This window comes from Pinus tabuliformis, chromosome 4_1 (genome assembly GCF_031772625.1).
Source record: "Pinus tabuliformis cultivar Carrire ecotype Pingquan chromosome 4_1, CPIR1, whole genome shotgun sequence".
Classification (NCBI taxonomy): Eukaryota; Viridiplantae; Streptophyta; class Pinopsida; order Pinales; family Pinaceae; genus Pinus; species Pinus tabuliformis.
The window spans coordinates 974160406-974183063 of NC_142303.1; the positions used below are offsets into that span (position 1 = coordinate 974160406).

General features: G+C 38.3%; 1 protein-coding gene across 4 annotated transcripts in view; it reads right to left on the reverse strand.

Annotated features, from left to right (window-relative positions):
* Nucleotides 1-22658, reverse strand: part of ATSYTF (C2 domain-containing protein) — a 283910-nt gene that overhangs the window by 155074 nt on the left and 106178 nt on the right. For 3 of the 4 annotated variants that reach the window (XM_089420635.1, XM_089420634.1, XM_089420633.1), the window contains one exon: nucleotides 21184-21309. The exons of the other annotated variant lie outside the window; for it this stretch is intronic. In XM_089420635.1, coding sequence (XP_089276761.1) covers nucleotides 21184-21309 — 126 coding nt within the window. The remainder of the gene's footprint in view (nucleotides 1-21183; nucleotides 21310-22658) is intronic. 4 annotated transcript variants of the gene reach the window in all.

Below are 22658 nucleotides of genomic sequence, written 5' to 3' on the forward strand. Positions count from 1 at the left end.
ACGGGTTCGATGGAGCTGCGGCACTTAAACAACCAAAATTGACACCTCCTACAGTCGACAGACAGAGCAGTATGGAGGCAGGTACCCGCGCGGAAGGATCTTAACCCACAGAGACTGCGTGACAAAGAACGGGTTTGGCAATTTAGATGGCGGAGAGAGAAACGTTTCACACACGAAATCGCTGAATAGTGACTTCACAAATAATGGCAGATTGATGGGTTTTGCAGGTTAAATGTGCTTTGACAATTTTCAGGCTCCGAGATACACGTATGTTCAGTTGCAATCGAAAACTTGAAAACGATTTAGAGCTTGCGGATGCTGCTAGCTTGGACGGAAACCGTGACCTCAGACACGACCAAAACGAAAATTCCAATTCGGATGGAAGCTAAGAGTTAACCACGTATGATCATCATGCGTAGAGGCATTGAAATCACCTAAATTCTTATGCCTGCGTACACATGCGCCACTGTTTTAGACCGATGAGCTGCCTGTAGTTTCAAGAAAAAACAAAAGCCCTAATTAAATTTGTACAAAACAGAAATTTAAAACCCTAGATCAACCTGACTAATTTACAAATTTGGCCCCTTAACAGCCAGATTCAACAATAAGCACAGAAATATTTTAAAGAATAAAAATTTTAGTTTTTCACTGTGAAGAACTTCAGAAAATCTCTCATGCAAATTAGAAAAATAAACTGAATGATAAACCCAGGATCAAATCCAACTGGGCTCAGCAAAAAATGCTTGCGGGAGTTGGCTGGTTCAGCCGAGAACTTCCCCTAACGCCCGTTAATTCTTCTTCAGTAAGGGTTTTCTGCACAGCTCAAGACAACCATCAGTAAAGAGGGCAAAAATGTTGTTAGATCTCAAAAAGTAATGGAGATACCTGCCATTACTTCAGAAACCCTAACAACACTCAAACCCCAGCAAGTGAACAAGATACCTGTGTTCACAATACTCTACAATAAGCTATTATTAATGGCTGAAAATAAAATATGCAAAAAATTAAACAATCTCACAACATTTCAAGAGAGTAACACCAGCAAGATATGGACCCCAAAGTCTTCTTTTATTAACCAGAAACAGATTTACAAGAGAGCTTCTTCAGTACCAGACTCACAGATCTTCCTCCAATTGAAATGACCCCTAGCACCCTATATAAAGGAAATGATCCCAACGGCTAGTTCGAGTGATCCATGTCGAAATGATCTCGACCGTTGATGAGGATCAAGACATCTCTTAATCTCATCCGTCGATTTATTAAAAAATGATATTTTGCATGCATTCACTTAAAATATTATTATTTTAGGGTTTTTTCTCTATTTTATAATTTATTATTATTTTTTATTTATTTCATTTTTTAATTTTTTAATTTTTTAATTTTTATTTATTTTATTATTTTTTAATTTTTAATTCATTTTTTAAATGGATCATCGAACTAAGCCTTTGGAAACATCACCTAGGACCTAGGACTTAGGACTCATGAGGGGATTTAAAACTTTTTTCAACCCTCAAGACACATTACATCATGACTTTTACAATTTACATCTTAAGGGATCAAACCCACTTAACATAGACCCTCATAAATCACCCAGTTCTGCGACACGACTATAATCTAGCAGATTAACACACTAGGATTCTCCTAAAGTTCTAATAACAAAATGCATCCCGGCTTTGGGGTCAGGCTGAAGGAAAACTCTGCCGATCGTAGATCGGTGAGACGAAAAACCTTCCGGGACGTAGATTATCATTAGAAAGTTAGGTCCACCTAGGCAACTTTACATACATGACTCTGATCTGCTAAGATTATTTACATTTCATACATGCAGACTGGGTTTACAATTAAACTGATCAAGCTGTTGATGACTGTACGCTGGCACGAACACGTCGATCAGGTGCTGCCCCTTTTTGCCAAGAAAAGGGGGGTGTACTGCATGGGTAGTTGACCGGTAGTGGTCAACATCTGGCTCTACTTGGGGACACGTTGCTGCTTGCAGGAATGTGAGAATCCAGAATCTGCATCCATACAACACAAAAATAAGTAGCGTCTATCCAAAAATCATCATATACATTAAGCACAAGAAAGATAAAAGCTCTTCATTTATTAACTATCTAGAAAGGTAAATCTCAATCCTAAAACATAAATAAAAATGCGGAAAAAACAAGGAGTAGGGTTAGAAATACGATACAAAGGATGCCCCATGGCATCAGATGTGTTCAATATAGTGTATACTGAGCATTTCCCTGCTTTCAGGCAAATCTGTCGGCTGCTTGTCGGATGTGCCATGTCCAACTTTGCATATGGTAGGACTTTTTCCTATCCGAAAATCAAGCTGCTCGCGGCCGTCTGATGCATCAAATCTTCTTCTCATTTTCTTTCTCTTGCGCTTTTTCTTTCTGGCTGGTTGTATGACTGATGACACGGAACTTTCTGTTTCAAAACTATCAGATGAAGTATGTAAGATATGCGTGCTATGTCTTTCTTCATCTTGCATCTGATCTTTATCATTTTTAAGTCTATCTGGATCTCCTTCAATTAACCATCTTTCAATCGAATCAATAACCTTCTCATAATAAGATGGAACTTGTTGTAACAAATGAGAAGGCTCTGGATCTGTTGATGTTCCCTGGTTTCTCTTATCTTCCAATTGCTGAAACCTTTGAACTTGTATTCTAATGGCATCCATCTGACTAGAGTGTTGAACCTTTATATCACTGATTTGTCTGGCATGATGTTCTTCCATGTCTTTTATTACTTTATCATTCTTTTCCTTTATGTCCATCAAGCAATGTTGCATGGAGTTTATTTCTTCTCTATGATTTGCTTGCATGGTGGCCAACTGATTATTATGATCGAATGTCATGATAGTCATTTCTTCGTCCATAGTTAACAACTTGTTTTGCATAGAATCGATTTCCCTATCATGATCAGCTTTCATGGTCACCATATTTTCCTCTAATCCTGACATTTTGCTATGCATGATTCTAATTTCTGTTTCATACTTAGTTTTCATGGCCTCAATTTCTTTAGCATGCTGATTTTGCACAATCTCCATCTCCCTATTACGTTTTTCAAGGTGGGTGCATAAAGTTTTCACATCATTGACATAATTAGTTTGATTGCTTTCCATATTTTTCACCAGCATCATTAGATCTCGTATAATTTGCTTTTGTTCTTCCTTTTCATTGTCATTTATCCCTGATTTTTCACTATCATGAACTTGATCTACAATATTTCCGGTGGATGACACATTCTGACATGAAGAATCGTCTTGGGATCTTTCAGCTGGACCTCTTATCAAATTCTGTTGCACAATTTTAGAGGCAGAAGGCAAGCTGTCCGGATAACCATATCTATCTTCAAAAGCATTGATAATGTCTTTTAAAGAAGTAAAAGAATCCTTAGGAAAATTGTTAAACCAGTTCAAAGCATCATCTTCTAAAGAAAGGACAAATAGACGCATTTTGATATCTTCATGATTAAACTGAGGGGGTCTGCAATATATGATCATGATGCGAATAACAAGTCTAGATGCCTTTTAACAGCGATTGGATCACCACCTGAAAAAATAGGTAATTCAGGAATGGCCTCCTCCGGAAAATCATGGAGACGGTGAGTAAAACGACATGGTTTAAATGAATAATCCATGATGAACAATAAGGGATCAGATGGATGATAGAACTAGATCTCTGCTCAAGAAAATCAAAAGATGAAAGAAGTGGAGTCGCCACTTGAACAATGAATCTGATTCTAAGATCCAAAAAGGAACCAACAAGCAGATATGAAGAAGGCTTCTTGTCTGGGAAAAATGAGAAAATGGAGTCGCCACCCAAACAAGAAACAAAACCGAAGAGATGCTGCTGATATGGCGAAAAAAAAAAATAAAGCAATAAAATATCCAAATGAAAACCCAAAAGTTTGAATCTGCCAGCTCAAATGAGAGATGAGAAAGATGAGAAGATGAATGAAAAGTCGTTGAAACACCGAGAACAAAGTATCCCCGGCAACGGCGCCAAAAAATGTTGGCGTTGCCGGCTCAAACGAATGATAGAAAGATGAACGATGAATGATGATAAGTCGTTGAAACACCGAGAATAAAGTATCCCCAGCAACGGCGCCAAAAAATGTTGTCGCGTGGATTGACACGACAACCCTCAGACCGGGGGCTGTCACTCTGATCCCCGATCCCTCCGTTTAAGCCTGTCTCCCGCGGCTAAGGGGGGTAGTCCCTGTGAGATATGGCGAAGACCAACTGTCGACCAGTTGGTTGGGAGACACGAGATACGATATAAAAAGCACTCGATGGATTTGATTAATTTAGCAGACCAGTGCCTTAAGAGATTGTTATTAAAACGATTACTTGTTAGATGATATAGAATAATAAACCGTGAACAGCAATCATTTGTCATCAAAGGTATCAGCTAAATCACGATGACCAAAACAATATCCAGCAACTGAAAATTTTTTAAAAAATGAATGCTTTAAACCACCACGAATCATAAACCATTAACCAGATATCATATTCGTATCTCGACTTGAAAATTCAGCATGAAAGATATAAGATGATAAACAACTGAAACTGGATCTGAAAAAAAAAAATTCCAAAAAACTTTTTTTATTTTTTTTTATATTTCTAAGTGAAAACTAAAACAAAATTAACTAAAACTACACTAAATCTGAAACATCAACACTCAAAGTCATAATTAAAATTTAAATCTAAAACATAAATAAAACTATTTTAAATATAAAATCAAAACTATACGAATAAAATCAGATCTAAATTTAAAACTGAGATTCAAAAAAAAAATCAAACTACGCTACTACAGTTCATAACATGAAATAAAAAAATAAAAAAAATCGAAACGATGCATCACACAATACTTACAGTCACACGAAAACGATTCAACCTGAGACAAGAGATACGATATCCCTCAGCAAATAAGAGCACAGCTTGCGTTAAATACCTGGCGTGATTTACCTGGACATTGATGCTGTGCGTTAGGATTGGAATCGTAACCCCTACTGCCGGCGTATAAAAGAAAATTTCGATGCCCACGCAGATACGCACGACGGGTTCGATGGAGCTGCGGCACTTAAACAACCAAAATTGACACCTACAGTCGACAGACAGAGCAGTATGGAGGCAGGTACCCGCGCGGAAGGATCTTAACCCACAGAGACTGCGTGACAAAGAACGGGTTTGGCAATTTCGATGGCGGAGAGAGAAACGTTTCACACACGAAATCGTTGAATAGTGACTTCACAAATAATGGCAGATTGACGGGTTTTGCAGGTTAAATGTGCTTTGACAATTTTCAGGCTCCGAGATACACGTATGTTCAGTTGCAATCGAAAACTTGAAAACGATTTAGAGCTTGCGGATGCTGCTAGCCTGGACGGAAACCGTGACCTCAGACGCGACCAAAACGAAAATTCCAGTTCGGATGGAAGCTAAGAGTTAACCACGTATGATCATCGTGCGTAGAGGCATTGAAATCACCTAAATTCTTATGCCTGCGTACACATGCGCCACTGTTTTAGACCGATGAGCTGCCTGTAGTTTCAAGAAAAAACAAAAGCCCTAATTAAATTTGTACAAAACAGAAATTTAAAACCCTAGATCAAGCTGACTAATTTACAAATTTGGCCCCTTAACAGCCAGATTCAACAATAAGCACAGAAATATTTTAAAGAATAAAAATTCTAGTTTTTCACTGTGAAGAACTTCAGAAAATCTCTCATGCAAATTAGAAAAATAAACTGAATGATAGACCCAGGATCAAATCCAACTGGGCTCAGCAAAAAATGCTTGCGGGAGTTGGCTGGTTCAGCCGAGAACTTCCCCTAACGCCCGTTAATTCTTCTTCAGTAAGGGTTTTCTGCACAGCTCAAGACAACCATCAGTAAAGAGGGAAAAAATGTTGTTAGATCTCAAAAAGTAATGGAGATACCTGCCATTACTTCAGAAACCCTAACAACACTCAAACCCCAGCAAGTGAACAAGATACATGTGTTCACAATACTCTACAATAAGCTATTATTAATGGCTGAAAATAAAATATGCAGAAAATTAAACAATCTCACAGCATTTCAAGAGAGTAACACCAGCAAGATATGGACCCCAAAGTCTTCTTTTATTAACCAGAAACAGATTTACAAGAGAGCTTCTTCAGTACCAGATTCACAGATCTTCCTCCAATTGAAATGACCCCTAGCACCCTATATAAAGGAAATGATCCCAACGGCTAGTTCGAGTGATCCATGTCGAAATGATCTTGACCGTTGATGAGGATCAAGACATCTCTTAATCTCATCCGTCGATTTATTAAAAGATGATATTTTGCATGCATTCACTTAAAATATTATTATTTTATTATTTTAGGGTTTTTGCTCTATTTTATAATTTATTATTATTTTTTATTTATTTCATTTTTTAATTTTTAATTTTTATTTATTTTATTATTTTTTAATTTTTATTTATTTTTTAATTTTTAATTCATTTTTTAAATGGATCATCGAACTAAGCCTTTGGAAACATCACCTAGGACCTAGGACTTAGGACTCATGAGGGGATTTAAAACATTTTTCAACCCTCAAGACACATTACATCATGAATTTTACAATTTACATCTTAAGGGATCAAACCCACTTAACATAGACCCTCATAAATCACCCAGTTCTGCGACAGGACTATAATCTAGCAGATTAACACACTAGGATTCTCCTAAAGTTCTAATAACAAAATGCATCCCGGCTTTGGGGTCAGGCTGAAGGAAAACTCTGCCGATCGTAGATCGGTGAGACGAAAAACCTTCCGGGACGTAGATTATCATTAGAAAGTTAGGTCCACCTAGGCAACTTTACATACATGACTCTGATCTGCTAAGATTATTTACATTTCATACATGCAGACTGGGTTTACAATTAAACTGATCAAGCTGCTGATGACTGTAGGCTGGCATGGACACGTCGATCAGGTGTTGCCCCTTTTTGCCAAGAAAAGGGGGGTGTACTACATGGGTAGTTGACCGGTAGTGGTCAACACAGGGAATGGCAAAGGGAACGGGGGTGTCATGGTTTTAGTAAGGGAGAAAGAAGGTCGTCTCATTCAGTTAGAAAAGGAAGACTCAAATATGCAATTCATTTTGTTTAAAATATCAGAAAATGGAAACCACATCAAAATTACAACATGCTATTTTGCGCCGCAAGTTACAAAAATCTACAAAGGAAGAGGGCTTGACAACAAAGATCCATTTGCAGCCTTAAAAGCAGATATTGCAACTTATTCGCAGCTAAGTGAAATCCTTATAGTGGGTGATTTCAATGCTAGGACTGCAACTGAGCAAGCGAGCATTCTTTGTTGTAAAGATGATTGCGACCCTATTTGGGTTACAGAAGAGAGTAATCATCAGTGGGAAAGAATTTTAGAGGACAAGGGCTACAATCTCTTTGGTGAACAATTGCTTACTCTATGTAGGACCTTTGATTTAGTCATTGGTAATGGCTTGACTAGATGGGCAAAGTCCGGTAATTTCACTTGCAATACTTACAATGGAGCAAGTGTAGTAGATTATGTAATTTGCTCGCATGGTTTATGTGAGAAAATGGAGGAAGTTTTGATTGAAGATCAGCTGTGGGACTTAAAATCATATCACAAGACAATTTAATTATGTTTCTCTTAAACTGGAAAGAAACAATTAGAGTCAAAAATTAAGCATGTCCAACAAAACCTCCCACAGGGCAGAATTCTTTTGACCCCAGAAAATTATAATACCTTCAATATGACGCTAGAGAGCCTCTTCAAGAAGGAGAAAATCACAATTCACAACCTTCATAGTCATGAATTAACACATTTAATTCAATGTGCACTTGCAAAGTGCAAAAGAGCAAAAATTAAGAAGTCTGAAACAAATTGCTTTCCGGTTAATGCTTGGTTTGACGAGGAATGCAAAAAGGCAAGGAGAATGTGGAAAGAGTCAAACAAGGATAACATAAAGCTCAAAGCTTACAAGCAGTTATTAAGCAAGAAAAGGCCGATTTCATGGTTTCAAGGAGGGAAGAACTAATCTTCCTTGGGAAAAATAATTCCAAATTATTTTGGAAGGAGCTCCAACCAAAAAAGATACAAACTGGAAATAGTATTACAACTTCTAAATGGTTTGACTATGCAAGACAACTCTATGAGCAAGATCCCAAGGGTGACCCTTCCCCCTTGGTCAACACTAATACTGAACTCTTCACGATGCAAGAGGTAGAGATGGGTATCAAGAAGTTGGGTGTTGGAAAAGCAAAAGACTTAGCTGAACTCCAAGCAAAATATCTAATGTGGGACTCAAAGATTCTTGCACCTCACATTACAAAAATTTTCAACAACATCATATAACAGGGGCTCCCCAGAGATTGGACAACTAGTCTGGCAACCTCTTTCCAAAAGCGGTGACGTCAATAATCCCTCCAATTATAGGACCATCATGATAAACTCTTTGTTTGCAAAGCTATTTGGAAGCATGCTAGAAAACAAAATTAACAAGTTGGCGAGAGAAAGAGATAAGCGTGCTAAAGGGCAAGCAGGTTCTAGACCTAAACATTCCACAGTTGATCATTGTATATCTTTAAAGCACATCGTTGAAAAAGTTTGGGAGAAAAAGGAAGAAGTCTTTTGTTGCTTTGTTGATTTTAGAAAAGCGTTTGGCTCGGTTCCTAGGGATAAGCTTTGGCACAGAATGGAGGAACTTGGGGTTCGTAAACATTTGAGAGCAACTGTGCATAGGCTGTATGAAGAGGTGAAAGTCAAAATTAGAACTTCAGCAGGCATTTCTGAAAGTTTTAGAAGTGATATCAGGGTCAAGCAAGGTTGCCCACTGTCTCCTACCCTTGTTGGTTTATATATCGACAAGCTTGAGGAGTGGTTAAATTCAATGTTCCACCAAGACTCGGTGCGGGGAGACGCGGGTGCGGGAGACGCACAGGGGGGACGTGTGGGAGTACCCTCAAATTTTAGGGAAATTTCGGGGGTGCGGGGAGTCGTCGAGGTATATATATATATATATATATATATATATATATATATATATAAAATTCAAGTTGATATTCATTGTTCATTGTTCAATAATGAAAGCATAAAAATATTAAATAGACAATTGAAATTTGAGTCATTGATCCATCCTCATCATTCATTTTAATACATATATCATTCATATGACATACTCAAGTGACAAGTCTCATTATTGAATTAATTATTATTCATACATACCATGAGATTCGAAAAACAAAAATAAAAATCAATAATAAAATATTCAAATACATTGATCGATAACTCATTCAAATCAGCATTGCGTGGAAATGGAAATGACTTTGGGTTGAAATGAAGTGAGCTTTTAACTTTAAGTTTTGCCTTTCATGTCTTTTAGGTTTAGGCTTTTAAGTTTTAGTTATTTAGTTTTAATTTTAATTTTTTTTAGACTTTTAAGTTTTAGTTATTTAGTTTTAATTTTAGTTTAAAAAAAAATTAATGGTTTTGATTTTTTAATTTTTTATTTTGAATTTTTTTATTTTAAGTCTTATTAGACAAATTTAAAGGGGGATGCCCAGGCGCACCCTTTTTGGGGAGTCTAGACTCCCACACTGAAGGGGGACGCCCAGAAGCACCCTTTTTGGGGAGTCTAGACTCCCACACTAAAGGGGGACGCCCAGAAGCACCCTTTTTGGGGAGTCGTGGGGAGTCTAGACTCCCACACTGGGGAAACGCACCCCCTTGCGTCTCCCCAAGACTCCCCAAAAAGGGTGCGTGGGGAAACGCACCCCCAAGAGACTCCCCGTCCCGGGTGCGTGGGGTGCGAGGGGTGCGCGCACCCAACCCTGGGGGACGCGTCCCCGTGGAACACTGGTTAAATTCGCAAGGGGGTGATGGTATCTATTTGGGCAAGTTTGTTATAAGGCTTCTTTTGTATGCAGATGATCTTATTCTGATTGCTAAATCGGCTCTTGGTTTGCAAGAGCAATTACTATCCCTTGAGCATTTTTGCAGAAGTGTGGGGATGCAAGTCAATATTAGCAAAACGAAAATAGTGGTTTTCTCTAAGAAAAGAAACATAACCAACATAAGTTCTACTTTGAAGGTAACATTCTGGAAGAAGTTGCGGATTACAAATACCTTGGAATTGACTTCAATAAAATCGAAGTTGGAATGGTTGTAGAAAGAAAAGAACTTTGGGGGGTTGGAAAGCATTTTATGCTTTTCAAAATAGGTGTAGAGAGGCAGAGTTATGGGACTAGAAAACCACTCAAACCCTTTTTGGGCTTCTAGTGATTCTCTATGGTTGTGAACTATGGGCCAACAATACATCCGACATGCAGTGGAGACAAATTGAGAAAATTCAGAAGCGTTTGATTACAAACAAATTCAAGATTAAAAGTGCAGTTCTTTATGCTATCTTGTTAAGTGAAATAGGGACTGCTCCTATTGAAGCAATTGCTATGGTGCGAGTCATAAGGTATTTTAAAAAAAATGAGCAAATGGAAGAGGGTAGATGGCCTAAGGTTGTCTTTAATGACAAATTGTGCAAGAGAAAAAATACTTGGATGCAGCAAAATAACAAATGGTTTAGTAAATGGGGTATTTGCTTGAACGTGTGTCTCATAAACAACAAAGAGATAAAAGCTTTTGTTATGGAAAAGTTCCACAAGCGTACTTGGGATAAGGAGCTAAGAAGAAAGAAAAAGTACTATATTGAAGTGTTTAATCCCACTCATAGTCATCAACCAAAAGCATACATAGAGGCCAATATCTCTTGGAGAGCCAAAATTCTTATTGCTCAGTTAAGGACTAATTCTCATCAACTCTGTTGTGAAACAGGGCACTGGAAAAGGCCAAAAGAAGTGTGGGAGGAAAGAGTATGCATTTTTTGTTCTTCCGAAAAAGTGGAAACAAAAAAACATTTCATTTTAGAATGTGAGGCCTTCAAAAACAACAGGGAATATTATAAAGATATGTTGGCAGCTAGATCTTAGGATAATCTCTTTAGCGAGGGGTTTGTCGAGAAGCTGGGAGAATTTATTTTGAAGCTTCACAGAAAAAGGGCCGAATACATCAAGCAGATGAAGAAGCAATCTGTCCCATAGGCTATCTTTAGCCCCATGGACGTTAAAATAATTTATTTCTTTCTTTTTTCTTCTGTAGGGTTGGGTTGGTTATGAGGTGTTGGGTGGCCATTTGTGATTGTGTGGCGTTGTGGTGCCTTGATGCTCTATAATTAGATATACAAACCTTCTTTGGAAAAAATAAGGATTTGTGTATTTGTAACATAATTCAAATGCTTCATTTTTACTAAATAATTAAACTATATGAAAATTTTAAATGCATTCAGAATCGAAATCTAGAAAAAGCAATCTTTTGACAACATTGAATATTCTATTGGATCTTCTTGGAAAACGGATATACATCCTTACTGTGTCTTTTCAACAATGGAGAAACATAAAAGTAAGGCAACGAAATTTCAACTGAAATAAGATATTAGTTTATTGATTTTCGTAGTTTGTTTGAATATACAAGTAAGATAATGTTGCAATATTTTTTATAAAGTCAATAATGAGAGAGAAAAATAATGAAATTATTACTATGTATAGATAAGGATAAAAATAAGAGAAAGGAAATGCACGAGATAATAATATTTCTTAATCGAAAGTGGTAGAAAATTAATATGGACCTATGGTTAAGATTAAAGAGTTGAAACTATTATGTGATCAGGACCAAACTCTAATAGACATTCAAGAAGAACCATAGGCCAGTGTAAGAATCTGACATGATTCAATCAAATACAAAGGGAAATCACCTACCCTTGGATAAGATCAATCGCTATCACTATCACTGTAAATATAAATAGCTTCCCTAGTTGTGCATGCCCTTGATTGATTACTAGAGAAAATTCTAGACCCTATTCAAGACTAGAATCTGTAATCATCATTCATCACAGCGGTCACTGAGTCACCGCTATTACCTCAGAAATCTAAAGTTCCTAAGTAATGAACATACTTTAGAATTTTATAGGAGTAGAACAGAATCTGTTTGGGACTATTTACATGGCTTTGGGTAAATTAGATATGGTTGGTGTTATTAACAATTCAAAGTGAATTTAGCGAGCCGAAAGATGAAGGGCTCCTTGGTAATCTATGGGTATTGCAACCTGTGCAATGGTGCATAGGCATAGGGGCATGATATGCTGACATATATTGAATCTCAATAATGGTAAGGGGCCAAGAATGTGCCATTTTAAAAGAGAGAAGAGAATAAAACTTCCAAACAAAATTCCAAGTACATATGACAAATTCTGCCAATATAAAAATTAAGAAAAACACCTCTATCAACATCTGATAATTAACCTATTTTCATTGAGTTTTAAACAGAAATCCAAATTACATAGAGTAATTTAGTTTTATGTCGAAATGAAAATCTTTTTATAGCCAACTCTAATTCTTTCCTAATAGGGTTTGGAAATAATTGCAGCATTTTCGTTGATCTTTGCAGATAACTGGCGGCTCACGATAACATCTTCAACTCATCGAAAAAGAATTCGACAGCCGACCTACCAGTGGATTCAAATACTTCTCCCTCTGTCAATTTACAACCCCTCTTTACTTAATTTTACAAGCATTCACCAAATTATTTTGCAAACGGGGATGAATTACATATGTGATAAAATTGGTTTTCTGTTGGAAAATGAAGAACCGTAGGGCCTATAAGGTCCAAAGGGTTGAATCTAGCTCTGATACCAGATGTAGAACCCAATTTATGTGTTGAAATTTCTAAGTATTACCCATTAGAAATTTTATCTGTATTCTCTGGTTTATTTCGCCTACTTGTTTAATTACTAACAAGTTATTTAACCATATAAATACTGAAATAAACACAATACATTCTCAACATCTACAGATCAACAGCTGAAAGAAATAGACAAACACACAAGTGACACCATTATTTTTGGACAATCGTCCCCGGAAAAACCCAAATTGGGAAAACCGATGCAGCAGTTCTGAGGGTTTTATTATTAAGCAGCTTCTCTAAGTACACTAGGTGCTAAACTGGCTCACCCGACACAGATAAACAAATATGGTAGTAATACCTCTCTTCGGAAGTAGATATTCGGAATGTCTACCCCACGAAACCCTCTCCAACACAATCTGAAGTACTGCATCAGCCCTCCTGGCCTTTGTGTCAGCCCTCTAAGGCTCTGCACAGCCTCTCTGGCCCTCTGTGTCACTCCTGCAGCCTTTGCATGGATGACGCAGCCCCTTCTGACCTCTGCGCAATCATTGTTGGCTGCTACGTGGCTCCCTCTGGCTCTGTGTCTACCTCTCTGCCTCTGCGCTGGTCTTCCGACACTATCTCTGCCTCGTACTCACTGCCCCTCGCTGCAACTCTGATCTCTGATTCGATTTCTCTTAGTAAACCCCGCTCTAGAAAATCAAATGACTGATCGCTCTGGCGTGTTCTCCAACTGACCCTCAAACCTCCTCTTATACTTTTTCTGTTCAGTTTTCAACAGCCGAGATTACATCTTTAATCAACGACTAGGATTATATTTGGCTTGATCCATGTCCTTTAGAACCTTCTAACCCATTTTTATATTAATACCCATTAATATTTTTATTTTCCTGAGTTTAGACTTAGGAACCCATTAAAAATATTAATTATTTTAATATCTCCTTCACCAGGCAGAATTTCCCCAAACCATTTCTGGGTCTTGGAGATCTCATGTGCTTTAGCCTCTCCACCATTTTCATGGATAGAGCACATCCGATGCTACCCCAAATCAACACTCCCTCTTAGTGAGGACTGTGCTCTAGTAATACTCCACACTGAGCATGGCACCAGTACCTGTGTTGATGCTAGGCCTCCCCGCCCAACATCCTCTGCACTGTTGCATCCTATATTGTTGCCCATGGCTCTGCCACTGCCACCGCTACATTTGTACAGCAGCTCCTTCTGCATCGGTGTTGTTGCTGGTCCTTTCTCCCAACACTACATCTGCACTATAGTTCTCTCTCATCATGCTGCATCATGCTATTGCTACTACTACTGCACTGCAACTCAGTTACTAAGAAGTAAGTAACTGATCCATCCAACTACTGACATCCTTGTCAGGCTAGAAACCCTCCCGATGTTGAAGCTCTCTCTGTCGCTATCCTATGCTCCCTCTGCGCTTCTGCAACAACTTTGTGCCTCTCACACTGCTGCAAGCACCTCTATGCCTTCCTGCACTGCTGCAACCTCCTTTATGCCTCTTGCACTACTGCAAGCCTCTCTGTGCCGTCAGGGACTACTGCACTCTAGCACTCTTTGGTGCTTCATCCGCATTTGTTTCTACCAACAGCCGCCATCCTGCTCTGTCACTTTGGGGCTCCCGTAGTTGGATCTGATCCAAGAGTTTTGGTACCTCAAGGATCCTACCCCTCATCGCCTGTAGTCCTCCTAACTACAACTCGATGTCTCCCCACCTCTTCTCTAGAGGTACATGAGTACTCATGGCACAATCATCATCATCCTCTACCTCCTTTTCCGCCTTCGCTGGTGCTGCCTTGGAGTCAAACGCCTCTCCCTTATTCTTCTTCCTCGGACACTGGTTCGCATAATGGCCCAGTTCCCCACAGTTGAAGCACTTTATCTTGGAGAGGTCCTTTTTCTTCCTCTTCCCCTTCTCCCCCGCAGATGCCAGAGTTGCATCCTCTTCCTCCTCTTTCTTGACCCGAGCTCCTTTGCTGCTACTTCCTGTCTTGGTCAATCGTCTAATCTCTTTTTGGCGAAGAGATGCCCACAGTTCTTCCCAATCTGGAAGATTCACTCTGCTCAAAATGCTCTGGACGAATGTCTCCCACTCCTCAGAGACTGCGTTTAGGGCAGTCCTCACCATCAACTCCTGATACGGCATGGCCCCTATGGAAGTCAGTTGGTCCCGGATCTCCTGCAACCTACTGAGGAAGTGATCTACCTGCATCTGGTACGACTTCAGTTGATTCTCCAATAGCATCTTCCTCTGCACGGAAGTACCTTGATACAATGTCTTCAAGGTATCCCACGTTTCCTTTTCCATCTCCTTCTCGACAATGTGCTCGACCACATGATCCTTGATCGCATCAAGGATAATGCATTTCGCCTTGGCCATCACATCCTCATACTTTTCGTTATCAGCGGGGTCCACTGCGATAGCCACAGTTCTCAAGGCAAAGGCCTTCATGTCATGTCTATCTAGAACGCACAGGATCCTAGCCTTCTAGCTGACAAAGTTGGACGCCTTGTCCAGATCCCTCAGTCCATTCATGGCCATCTCTCTGCTCTTCCATTCGACTCCTTTGAGTCTCTACTTCCCTCCTGGAAGTTCTCTGTTCGACTCCCTCTAAGTCTCGATTTCCCTTCTGGGAATCGCACCTCTCTGATCTCCTATGCTCTTGCAACACTGATCTGGATTTCTTGGCTAGATATCTGCCTAGGTAGCGACTCCCTCTACCTTGGTTTTGCCCCGTTAGGTACTGTTCTGTCTCGACAGCAACAACACCCCACCAACTTCACTCCCCGCAATCTGCCCACAGCTTCCTATGCCCCAGCAACTAAAGGACTGAGCCTCTAGGCTCTGCGCAATCCTGGGAAGGTTGATCTACTCCCTTGGCCAACTGCGTCAACCCTCTTGGTCTCTGCGTGGCTCTTCATGAACCCCTTCTGCCTTCTTCTGCCTCTACGCTGGCCTCTCTGTGGCTCGAACTGATGACGCAGTCTCCTTGCGTCAACCCTTCTCTACTGCTTTCTGCCTAGGAACAACTTCTATCACTCGGAATAGTTGTTTCTGCTGCAAATTATCTGATTCAGCTGATTCCTTCAGCTCTCCTGTGATCTGCAACGCTCTGATACAATGTTGAAATTTCGAAGTATTACCCGTTAGAAATTTTATCTGTATTCTCTGGTTTATTTTGCCTACTTGTTTAATTACTAACAAGTTATTTAACCATATAAATACCGAAATAAACACAATACAGTCTCAACCATCTACAGATCAACAACTGAAAGAAATAGACAAACACACATGTGACACCGTTATTTTTAGACAATCATCCCCGGAAAAACCCAACTTGGGAAAACTGGTGCAGTAGTTCTGAGGCTTTTATTATTAAGCAACTTTTCTGAGTACACTGGGTGCCAAACTGGCTCACCCGACAGAGATAAACAAATCTAGAAATAATACCTCTCTTCGGAAGCAGATATTCGGAAAGTCTGCCCCACGAAACTCTCTCCAGCACAATCTGAAGCACTACGTCAAACCTCTTGGCCTCTGCGTCAGCCTGAAACCCTCTGCGTCAACCCTCTGAGGCTCTGCGCAACCTCTCTAGCCCTCTGCGTCACTCTTGCAGCCTCTGCGTGGATGACGCAGCCCCTTTGGCCTCTGCGTGGCTCCCTCTGGCTCTGCGTCTGCCTCTCTGCCTCTCTGCCTCTGCGCTGGTCTTCCGTCATTATCTCTGCCTCTCTGCCTCGTACTCACTGCCCCTCGTTGCAACTTTGATCACTAATTTGATTTCTCTTAGCAAACCCCGCTTTAGAAAATCGAATGACTGATCACTCTAGTGTGTTCTCCAACTGACCCTCAAGCCTCCTCCTATACTTTTTCTGTTGAGTCTTCAACGACCAAGATTACATCTCTAATCAACGGCTAAGAGTATATTTGGCTTGATCCATGTCCTTTATAACTTTCTAAACCAGTTTTATATTAATACCCATTAATATTTTTATTTTCCTCAGTTTAGACTTAGGTACACATTAAAAATATTAATTATTTTAATATCTCCTTCACTGGGCAGAATTTTCCCAAACCATTTCTAGGCCTTGGAGATCTCATGTGCTTTAACCTCTCCACCAATTTTCATGGCTAGAGCACATTGATGCTACCCCAAATCAACATTGTGCAATTTAACTAGACAACAAATTTGAATTGAAACATGAAATTAAATGCAAAAGAATACCTGGAATTCAATTTGAATATCAAAGGCTTAGATCGTTTTGGCTTGATTCATGGATTTTTCTAGAAGTTTCACCCCTGATTAGACTAGTACCCATTAATATTTTAATTTTCTTAAGTCTACCTGATTAGATTAATACCCATTAATATTTTAATTTTCCAAAGTTTAGACTTAGAAACTCCATTAAAAATATTAATTATTTTAATAAAATCACTTCTGGGTGGGATTTTCCAAAACACTTTCTGGGTTCTTTGGAATACCTATGCCCAAGCCTCCCTGCAAAATTTGAGGCTTAGATCACATCCGATGCTACCCCAAATCAACAATAAACACCTACAATCATCTTAAGTCACCTACAACAGTAATAAAAACACCTAACAGTGGCAAAAAAATTAACTTGCAAGCATAATTCATCATTGGTAATTCATTGGCATTGGTTGGGCTTGCATTTGCTTGGCATATTTTGTCATTTCTTAAGACAGACATATTAATTTGGGGTCTGATATATGCATCATAAAGTCTGATCATAGGCTTAGCAGTGGTGTGAAAAGTAGTGGCCAGTCATCTAATTTCATTGGGCATTCAATCCTAGCATGGTTTGCACCCTGAGTAAGTGTCCTCTTGTGTAATTAGGTGTTTCTCTTACTGCTGCAATTATTGATCTCTTGGCTGCTCCATCTTGGCATCCCTTGCATATGTGTTTATGATCTTATTGTTGGCAAAGTAGTTTGATTGAGCTTCCTCTCTATATTTTCTCTTGCATGCATTTGCATTCTTGCACTCAAGCATATAACTGTTTGCATTCTCATTGACAAACGTAAGTGCTCTAAAAGAATAATTGAATTGGTAATTGTTGGATAACATTGGCTTATTGTTGTAAAGAATATATTGTGGGTGAATGCTCTCTTCCTCACTGATAGCTAGCATGGTTGCAACATTGGTCTTTGATGAAAAATCTTACTTGTCACTGCTATCATATTGCTAAATAGCCTGCCTACTCGCTGAATGTTATATTGCTTTTCATTGCCATAACGTTATCGTAATTGTGATAAGAGTAATCTTGAAGTAATTTAATTGTGTTCACAAGAAATTCAATTTTTCTCTTTTGTATCTAATTGGCACATTGGCATTCTATTGTTATAATCTAAATAATCTTAAGAAGTTGCTAATTGTGTTTAAATATCATCATTATCTAATAGGCATTGTTGAAAGAAGCATTGGATTTTGTATATTTATAGTCATTTCATGAGCAATTGTCTATTACGATCTTGATAACATTTTCTAGCACCATCTATCTGGGTCATTAAGCACTTTCTTTTGGTGAAGATCATCACTTCCATTGTTAAGTACTTTGATTGCCCTTAATAGAACATCATTATTTGAATAAATTATCTCTAATTACTTAAAACCTAAGTTACCGGAAACTCCTGAAGAATTTTCTGGAAACGCGGATCCCCGTTTCCGATACATAAACGGATACGATTCTTGTCGGAAACACTGTAAAAACGTTTTTGTGCCGTTTCAAAAAATCGGAAACTTTAGATTTGGAATTGGATACGTTTTCAAGGGATTTAAACTTTTTTGGATCCGTTTCTGGAAATCCGGAAACGGATCCACGAAAATTGTGATCAGAATCCACCCTTAAAATGTTAAAACGCTTGAAAATTTGTATAGCCATAAATAATTAATAAAAATGAAGAAATCAGATTTGCAAATAAACTCACTATAAACACAGTCTCATAAAATCTTTTCTGAATCTTTAGAAACAATGACACTCCATATATTTATCAAAGATTCTTACTAAGAAAAAGATAGATGTTCAAAAATGCAAATAAAAGTGTTTGATGAATGTCTTCGTAAAGAGATTTATTTGAGCAATTAATTTTCATTTTGGTTAAGGCTTTGTAAATTGTCATTGATTTTGCTCTTGATTTCAGAAATCCCTGCAATATAACAAATCTTCTCTAGCCAATCTTGTGCCTGCATATAGTCATGAGACCAAGCTGACATTGAGAAGATTTAAATGTTCAGATAGGTCTTGATGGAATATCCCAATGATCCCATGGGCCTTTTAATTGTCATGCAAGGAAGATAGATATCATCTGCCACGCATGACACGTTCTTTGAAGGAGTTGGACCCGAAAGCACAAAGGCCGTAGCATTTCTGATTACATTATTAATGATGATGATAATATGTTGAATGTTATAATAATCACTAATGATGATGACAATGTTTATGCTGAATTGATGATGATGATTTGTTTATGTTGAATTCATGACGATGACTATGCATTTTTAGATATAGATTCTAGATTCTAAAAGATGAATGGTAATATGAAATATATATATATATATATATATGCATGCCGTTTCCTTGCCGTATCGTATCCTCATATTTTGAAAATTTGTCGTATCCGTTTCAAACCCCGTATCCGTATCCGTTCCCGTATCCGTTTCAGTGCAACTTAGCTTAAAACACTTAACAATCTCACCTAAAGATAATCACTCATCATGCACTTGCATCTTAAGACTAGTCTTGCGTTAATTAACTTACCTCCAAGCATAAGCTTGGTTGACAGAAAGATGGAACCACCTTTCTCACCCGGCTTGCGAAGCCTAGACCCTCTTTTGTGGTTAACACGGTGACCTTGCAGTCATCAGCGCCACAGTCTCTGCAGCGCCGAAGGCATTGGGTGGTTAGAATCCCAAGGAAAGTATCGTTAATATAGCCTTTGTTGTCTTTCCTTGGTTTTCTGTCTCACAACCTACAGTAGAGACTAGCTTAAAAATAGTTGGGAGGAAGGAAGGATTTATTTAGATAGGCATCTCATTTAAAATAAACCAAGATATTGCATCTCACTTAGTTTTAGGTGTCACGTTTCATATAGGATGGTGAGCATCCTAAGAAGCAACTGTTCATCCGGTGACTTGGTAAATAATTTACATTAAGCAAGTATTTGACTTCATTAAGGCACTAGTCTCTCAATTAATCTAATCTGACTGAACTTGTTAATCACAATTAACCAAGTTGCTAGGCCATTCAATTGTGTCTCATGGACTTGTCAGTGGTCGATAAGTCTCTCATCCTCACATTTCTTAGGGACTACCCCCCATAGCCTGCTGTAGGGAGACAGCAAGAACGGAGAGGGCAGGGATTAGAGTGACAACCCCCGCCCTGAGTTGTTGTCGCAATCACCTGCACAATTTGGGCGACAACAAGACTTTGGATCAAACTATTGAATTGGAGTTCACCCCTGAATTTGTAAGATGTCGAAATTCATAAATGACAGCTAGAGAATTGAAAGAAACCCCCAAAAAATTCAAATTCTGCATTATTAACCAAGTGCAAGTGCACTAGAAAGAGACAAAAACAGCCAAACACAAGAGAGTGTGCTAAAGACAAAAGAACCCAAGCAAAAGAGACTACGATTGTTATGGTACCTGTAGGCTAAATCACTTTTGTATAGGAATCACTCAAGTATTACAAATGAGAGTTGATGTATATATATGTAACTGAAGGGGTAGGCCACTTTCCCCTACAGGAGTTATGATTCTATATTAAGTTTTAACTAGCTTGGTCATAGCCAAAAATAGTCTATAATACAAATAATGTTATAATAAGTTCATTCATAGCAAAAGTGAAGATTAAACCCATAATTTCAAGAGTTTTTTGGATATACCAATTCATAATTATGTCTTGGCCTGGAGACTCTATGTTCACATTATGGCCATATTGGCAATTTGGCAGGCTGTCTTACTTGGAGATTCCTGGCGCAATCATAATTTTGTATAGACTGTTTTTCTGGAAATTGGGATGGTTACTCTCCACTTTTTCTGGTGAAAAGGATGGGTCTGGACCTTCAGAAACATGCCTAAATAAAGCATATCTAAAATGGAAAATGCTCTATTTTGGACTCAATAGCTCTGCAATGTTTTACTACAATAGTTTACTTACAAAAGGATTGTGATCAAATAGATGTAGCTGCCAGATGGCATGTATTTAATATGCTTGCATGAGTAGGTAGGGGAAAGACTATTTTTATATAATGATGTCATTTTACATGTTTCTTTGAAGGTATGACATTTGCAACGATTATATTAATGTGTGTGTGTGTGAATAAGGAATAAGAAAATAGAAAGGTTGCATCTCATTTTCCTTAAAAGACCAGAAAGGAGTATGCATACATCACCCTTTAAATGAATAGTATTGATGACAATGCGAGCCATTCCACGTAATGGTTTTGCCAATTTTGCTGCGAGCAGCACACTCATTTCATTTGTATCCCATTCAAACCCCATATGCAAAACTGGCTGCAAATGAGATTTCAATTTATAATCAGAACTGAACAATTTTTTATGTAAGGACACTAAACTTAGAAAAGTGAAACATCACTCCGATTTTATCATAAAGCAACAGATGAATCAGCTGAAGACATCCACAGTTTAATGCTCTCCATATAGGAAAACAAAAACAAATCTTTGTGTTTGGAATTAATCTAGAAACTAGAATTTAAAAGCAATTAATTTATTGGTTCAGAAGAACTGCCATTTAGTAACCCTCAGAAAAATACAGAGGCTCGCAACTTGCACTTTTTTATTGTATGTCATTGTAACTCAACAGATGTTTTAGAAAGTGGAATTTATTTTTATTATCATCCTTTGGGAGTTTAAAATGTTTCAAAACTACATTTTTTAAAGATGTTATGGACATCAATAAAAGGAAAATAAAAAGAGGTGTTCTATAGCACAAATCTACATATCACTCTAAAAAATTACTCAATTGTTTTGAGGTTAGATAATAATATGTCATATTTACCCAAAACCAAATGTCCGTACAAGATATATCCTTATTTCAATGCATTGTACTATAATTATCATTTTTCCAACAATAACAAAAGACAATCTAGTGCCTTGTTCATTCAGCTGTGGAGGTCATGGGTGTTTTCTAGGAGGGCATTCTACTAAGGTTTAGCAATAAAATTAGAAGAAGATGAGAAAAAAAAAAGGCTCACAAAAGGAGCACCATAATACAAATGAAGGAGGGAGCATTTAAGCCTTCACTCACCAAGGGAGGTCTATAGCTTTAAAATGATGTTCCCTCCTGGACAAGGTGCAAGCTTTCACTCATGAAGGAGGTTTAGTGCCTTAACCCCTCTTCAAGACAAGGTACAAGCTTCACTCGCAATAGAAGGTCAACATTTCAACTCCCCAAGAAAAGATACTCCTAATTTGGGCATTTATGCAAATATCATTAACCATAACTTACAACAAATAATACCTTAGTCCAATGCTTGGGTTAATTTCTCACAAGCTTCTTCCAATCATTCAATTCCTAAGTACAAATGAAAAGGAAAGCTCTTTATATAGATGAAAAACCATGGGTTAAAACAATAGGCATCCTCAAAACCATGGGTGAAAACAACTTCCAGTTATTGCACCCTTCAAAACCATGTGCAGTTTCAAAGGGTATTGTTACCTCTGTGAGTTGTGCGTTAAAATGGTAAAAGCTCCAAACCATGCCACACAATCCGAGTGGCACTTGGGTAGGTCCACTATCACTTCAACAACCTACCTTGCCTCTATATGTTAATTAGGTAGCTCAAGAACAAATTCCCTCCATTGGGAAGTCTTCCTCATCCAGAGAAGTCCCTACTAGCCCT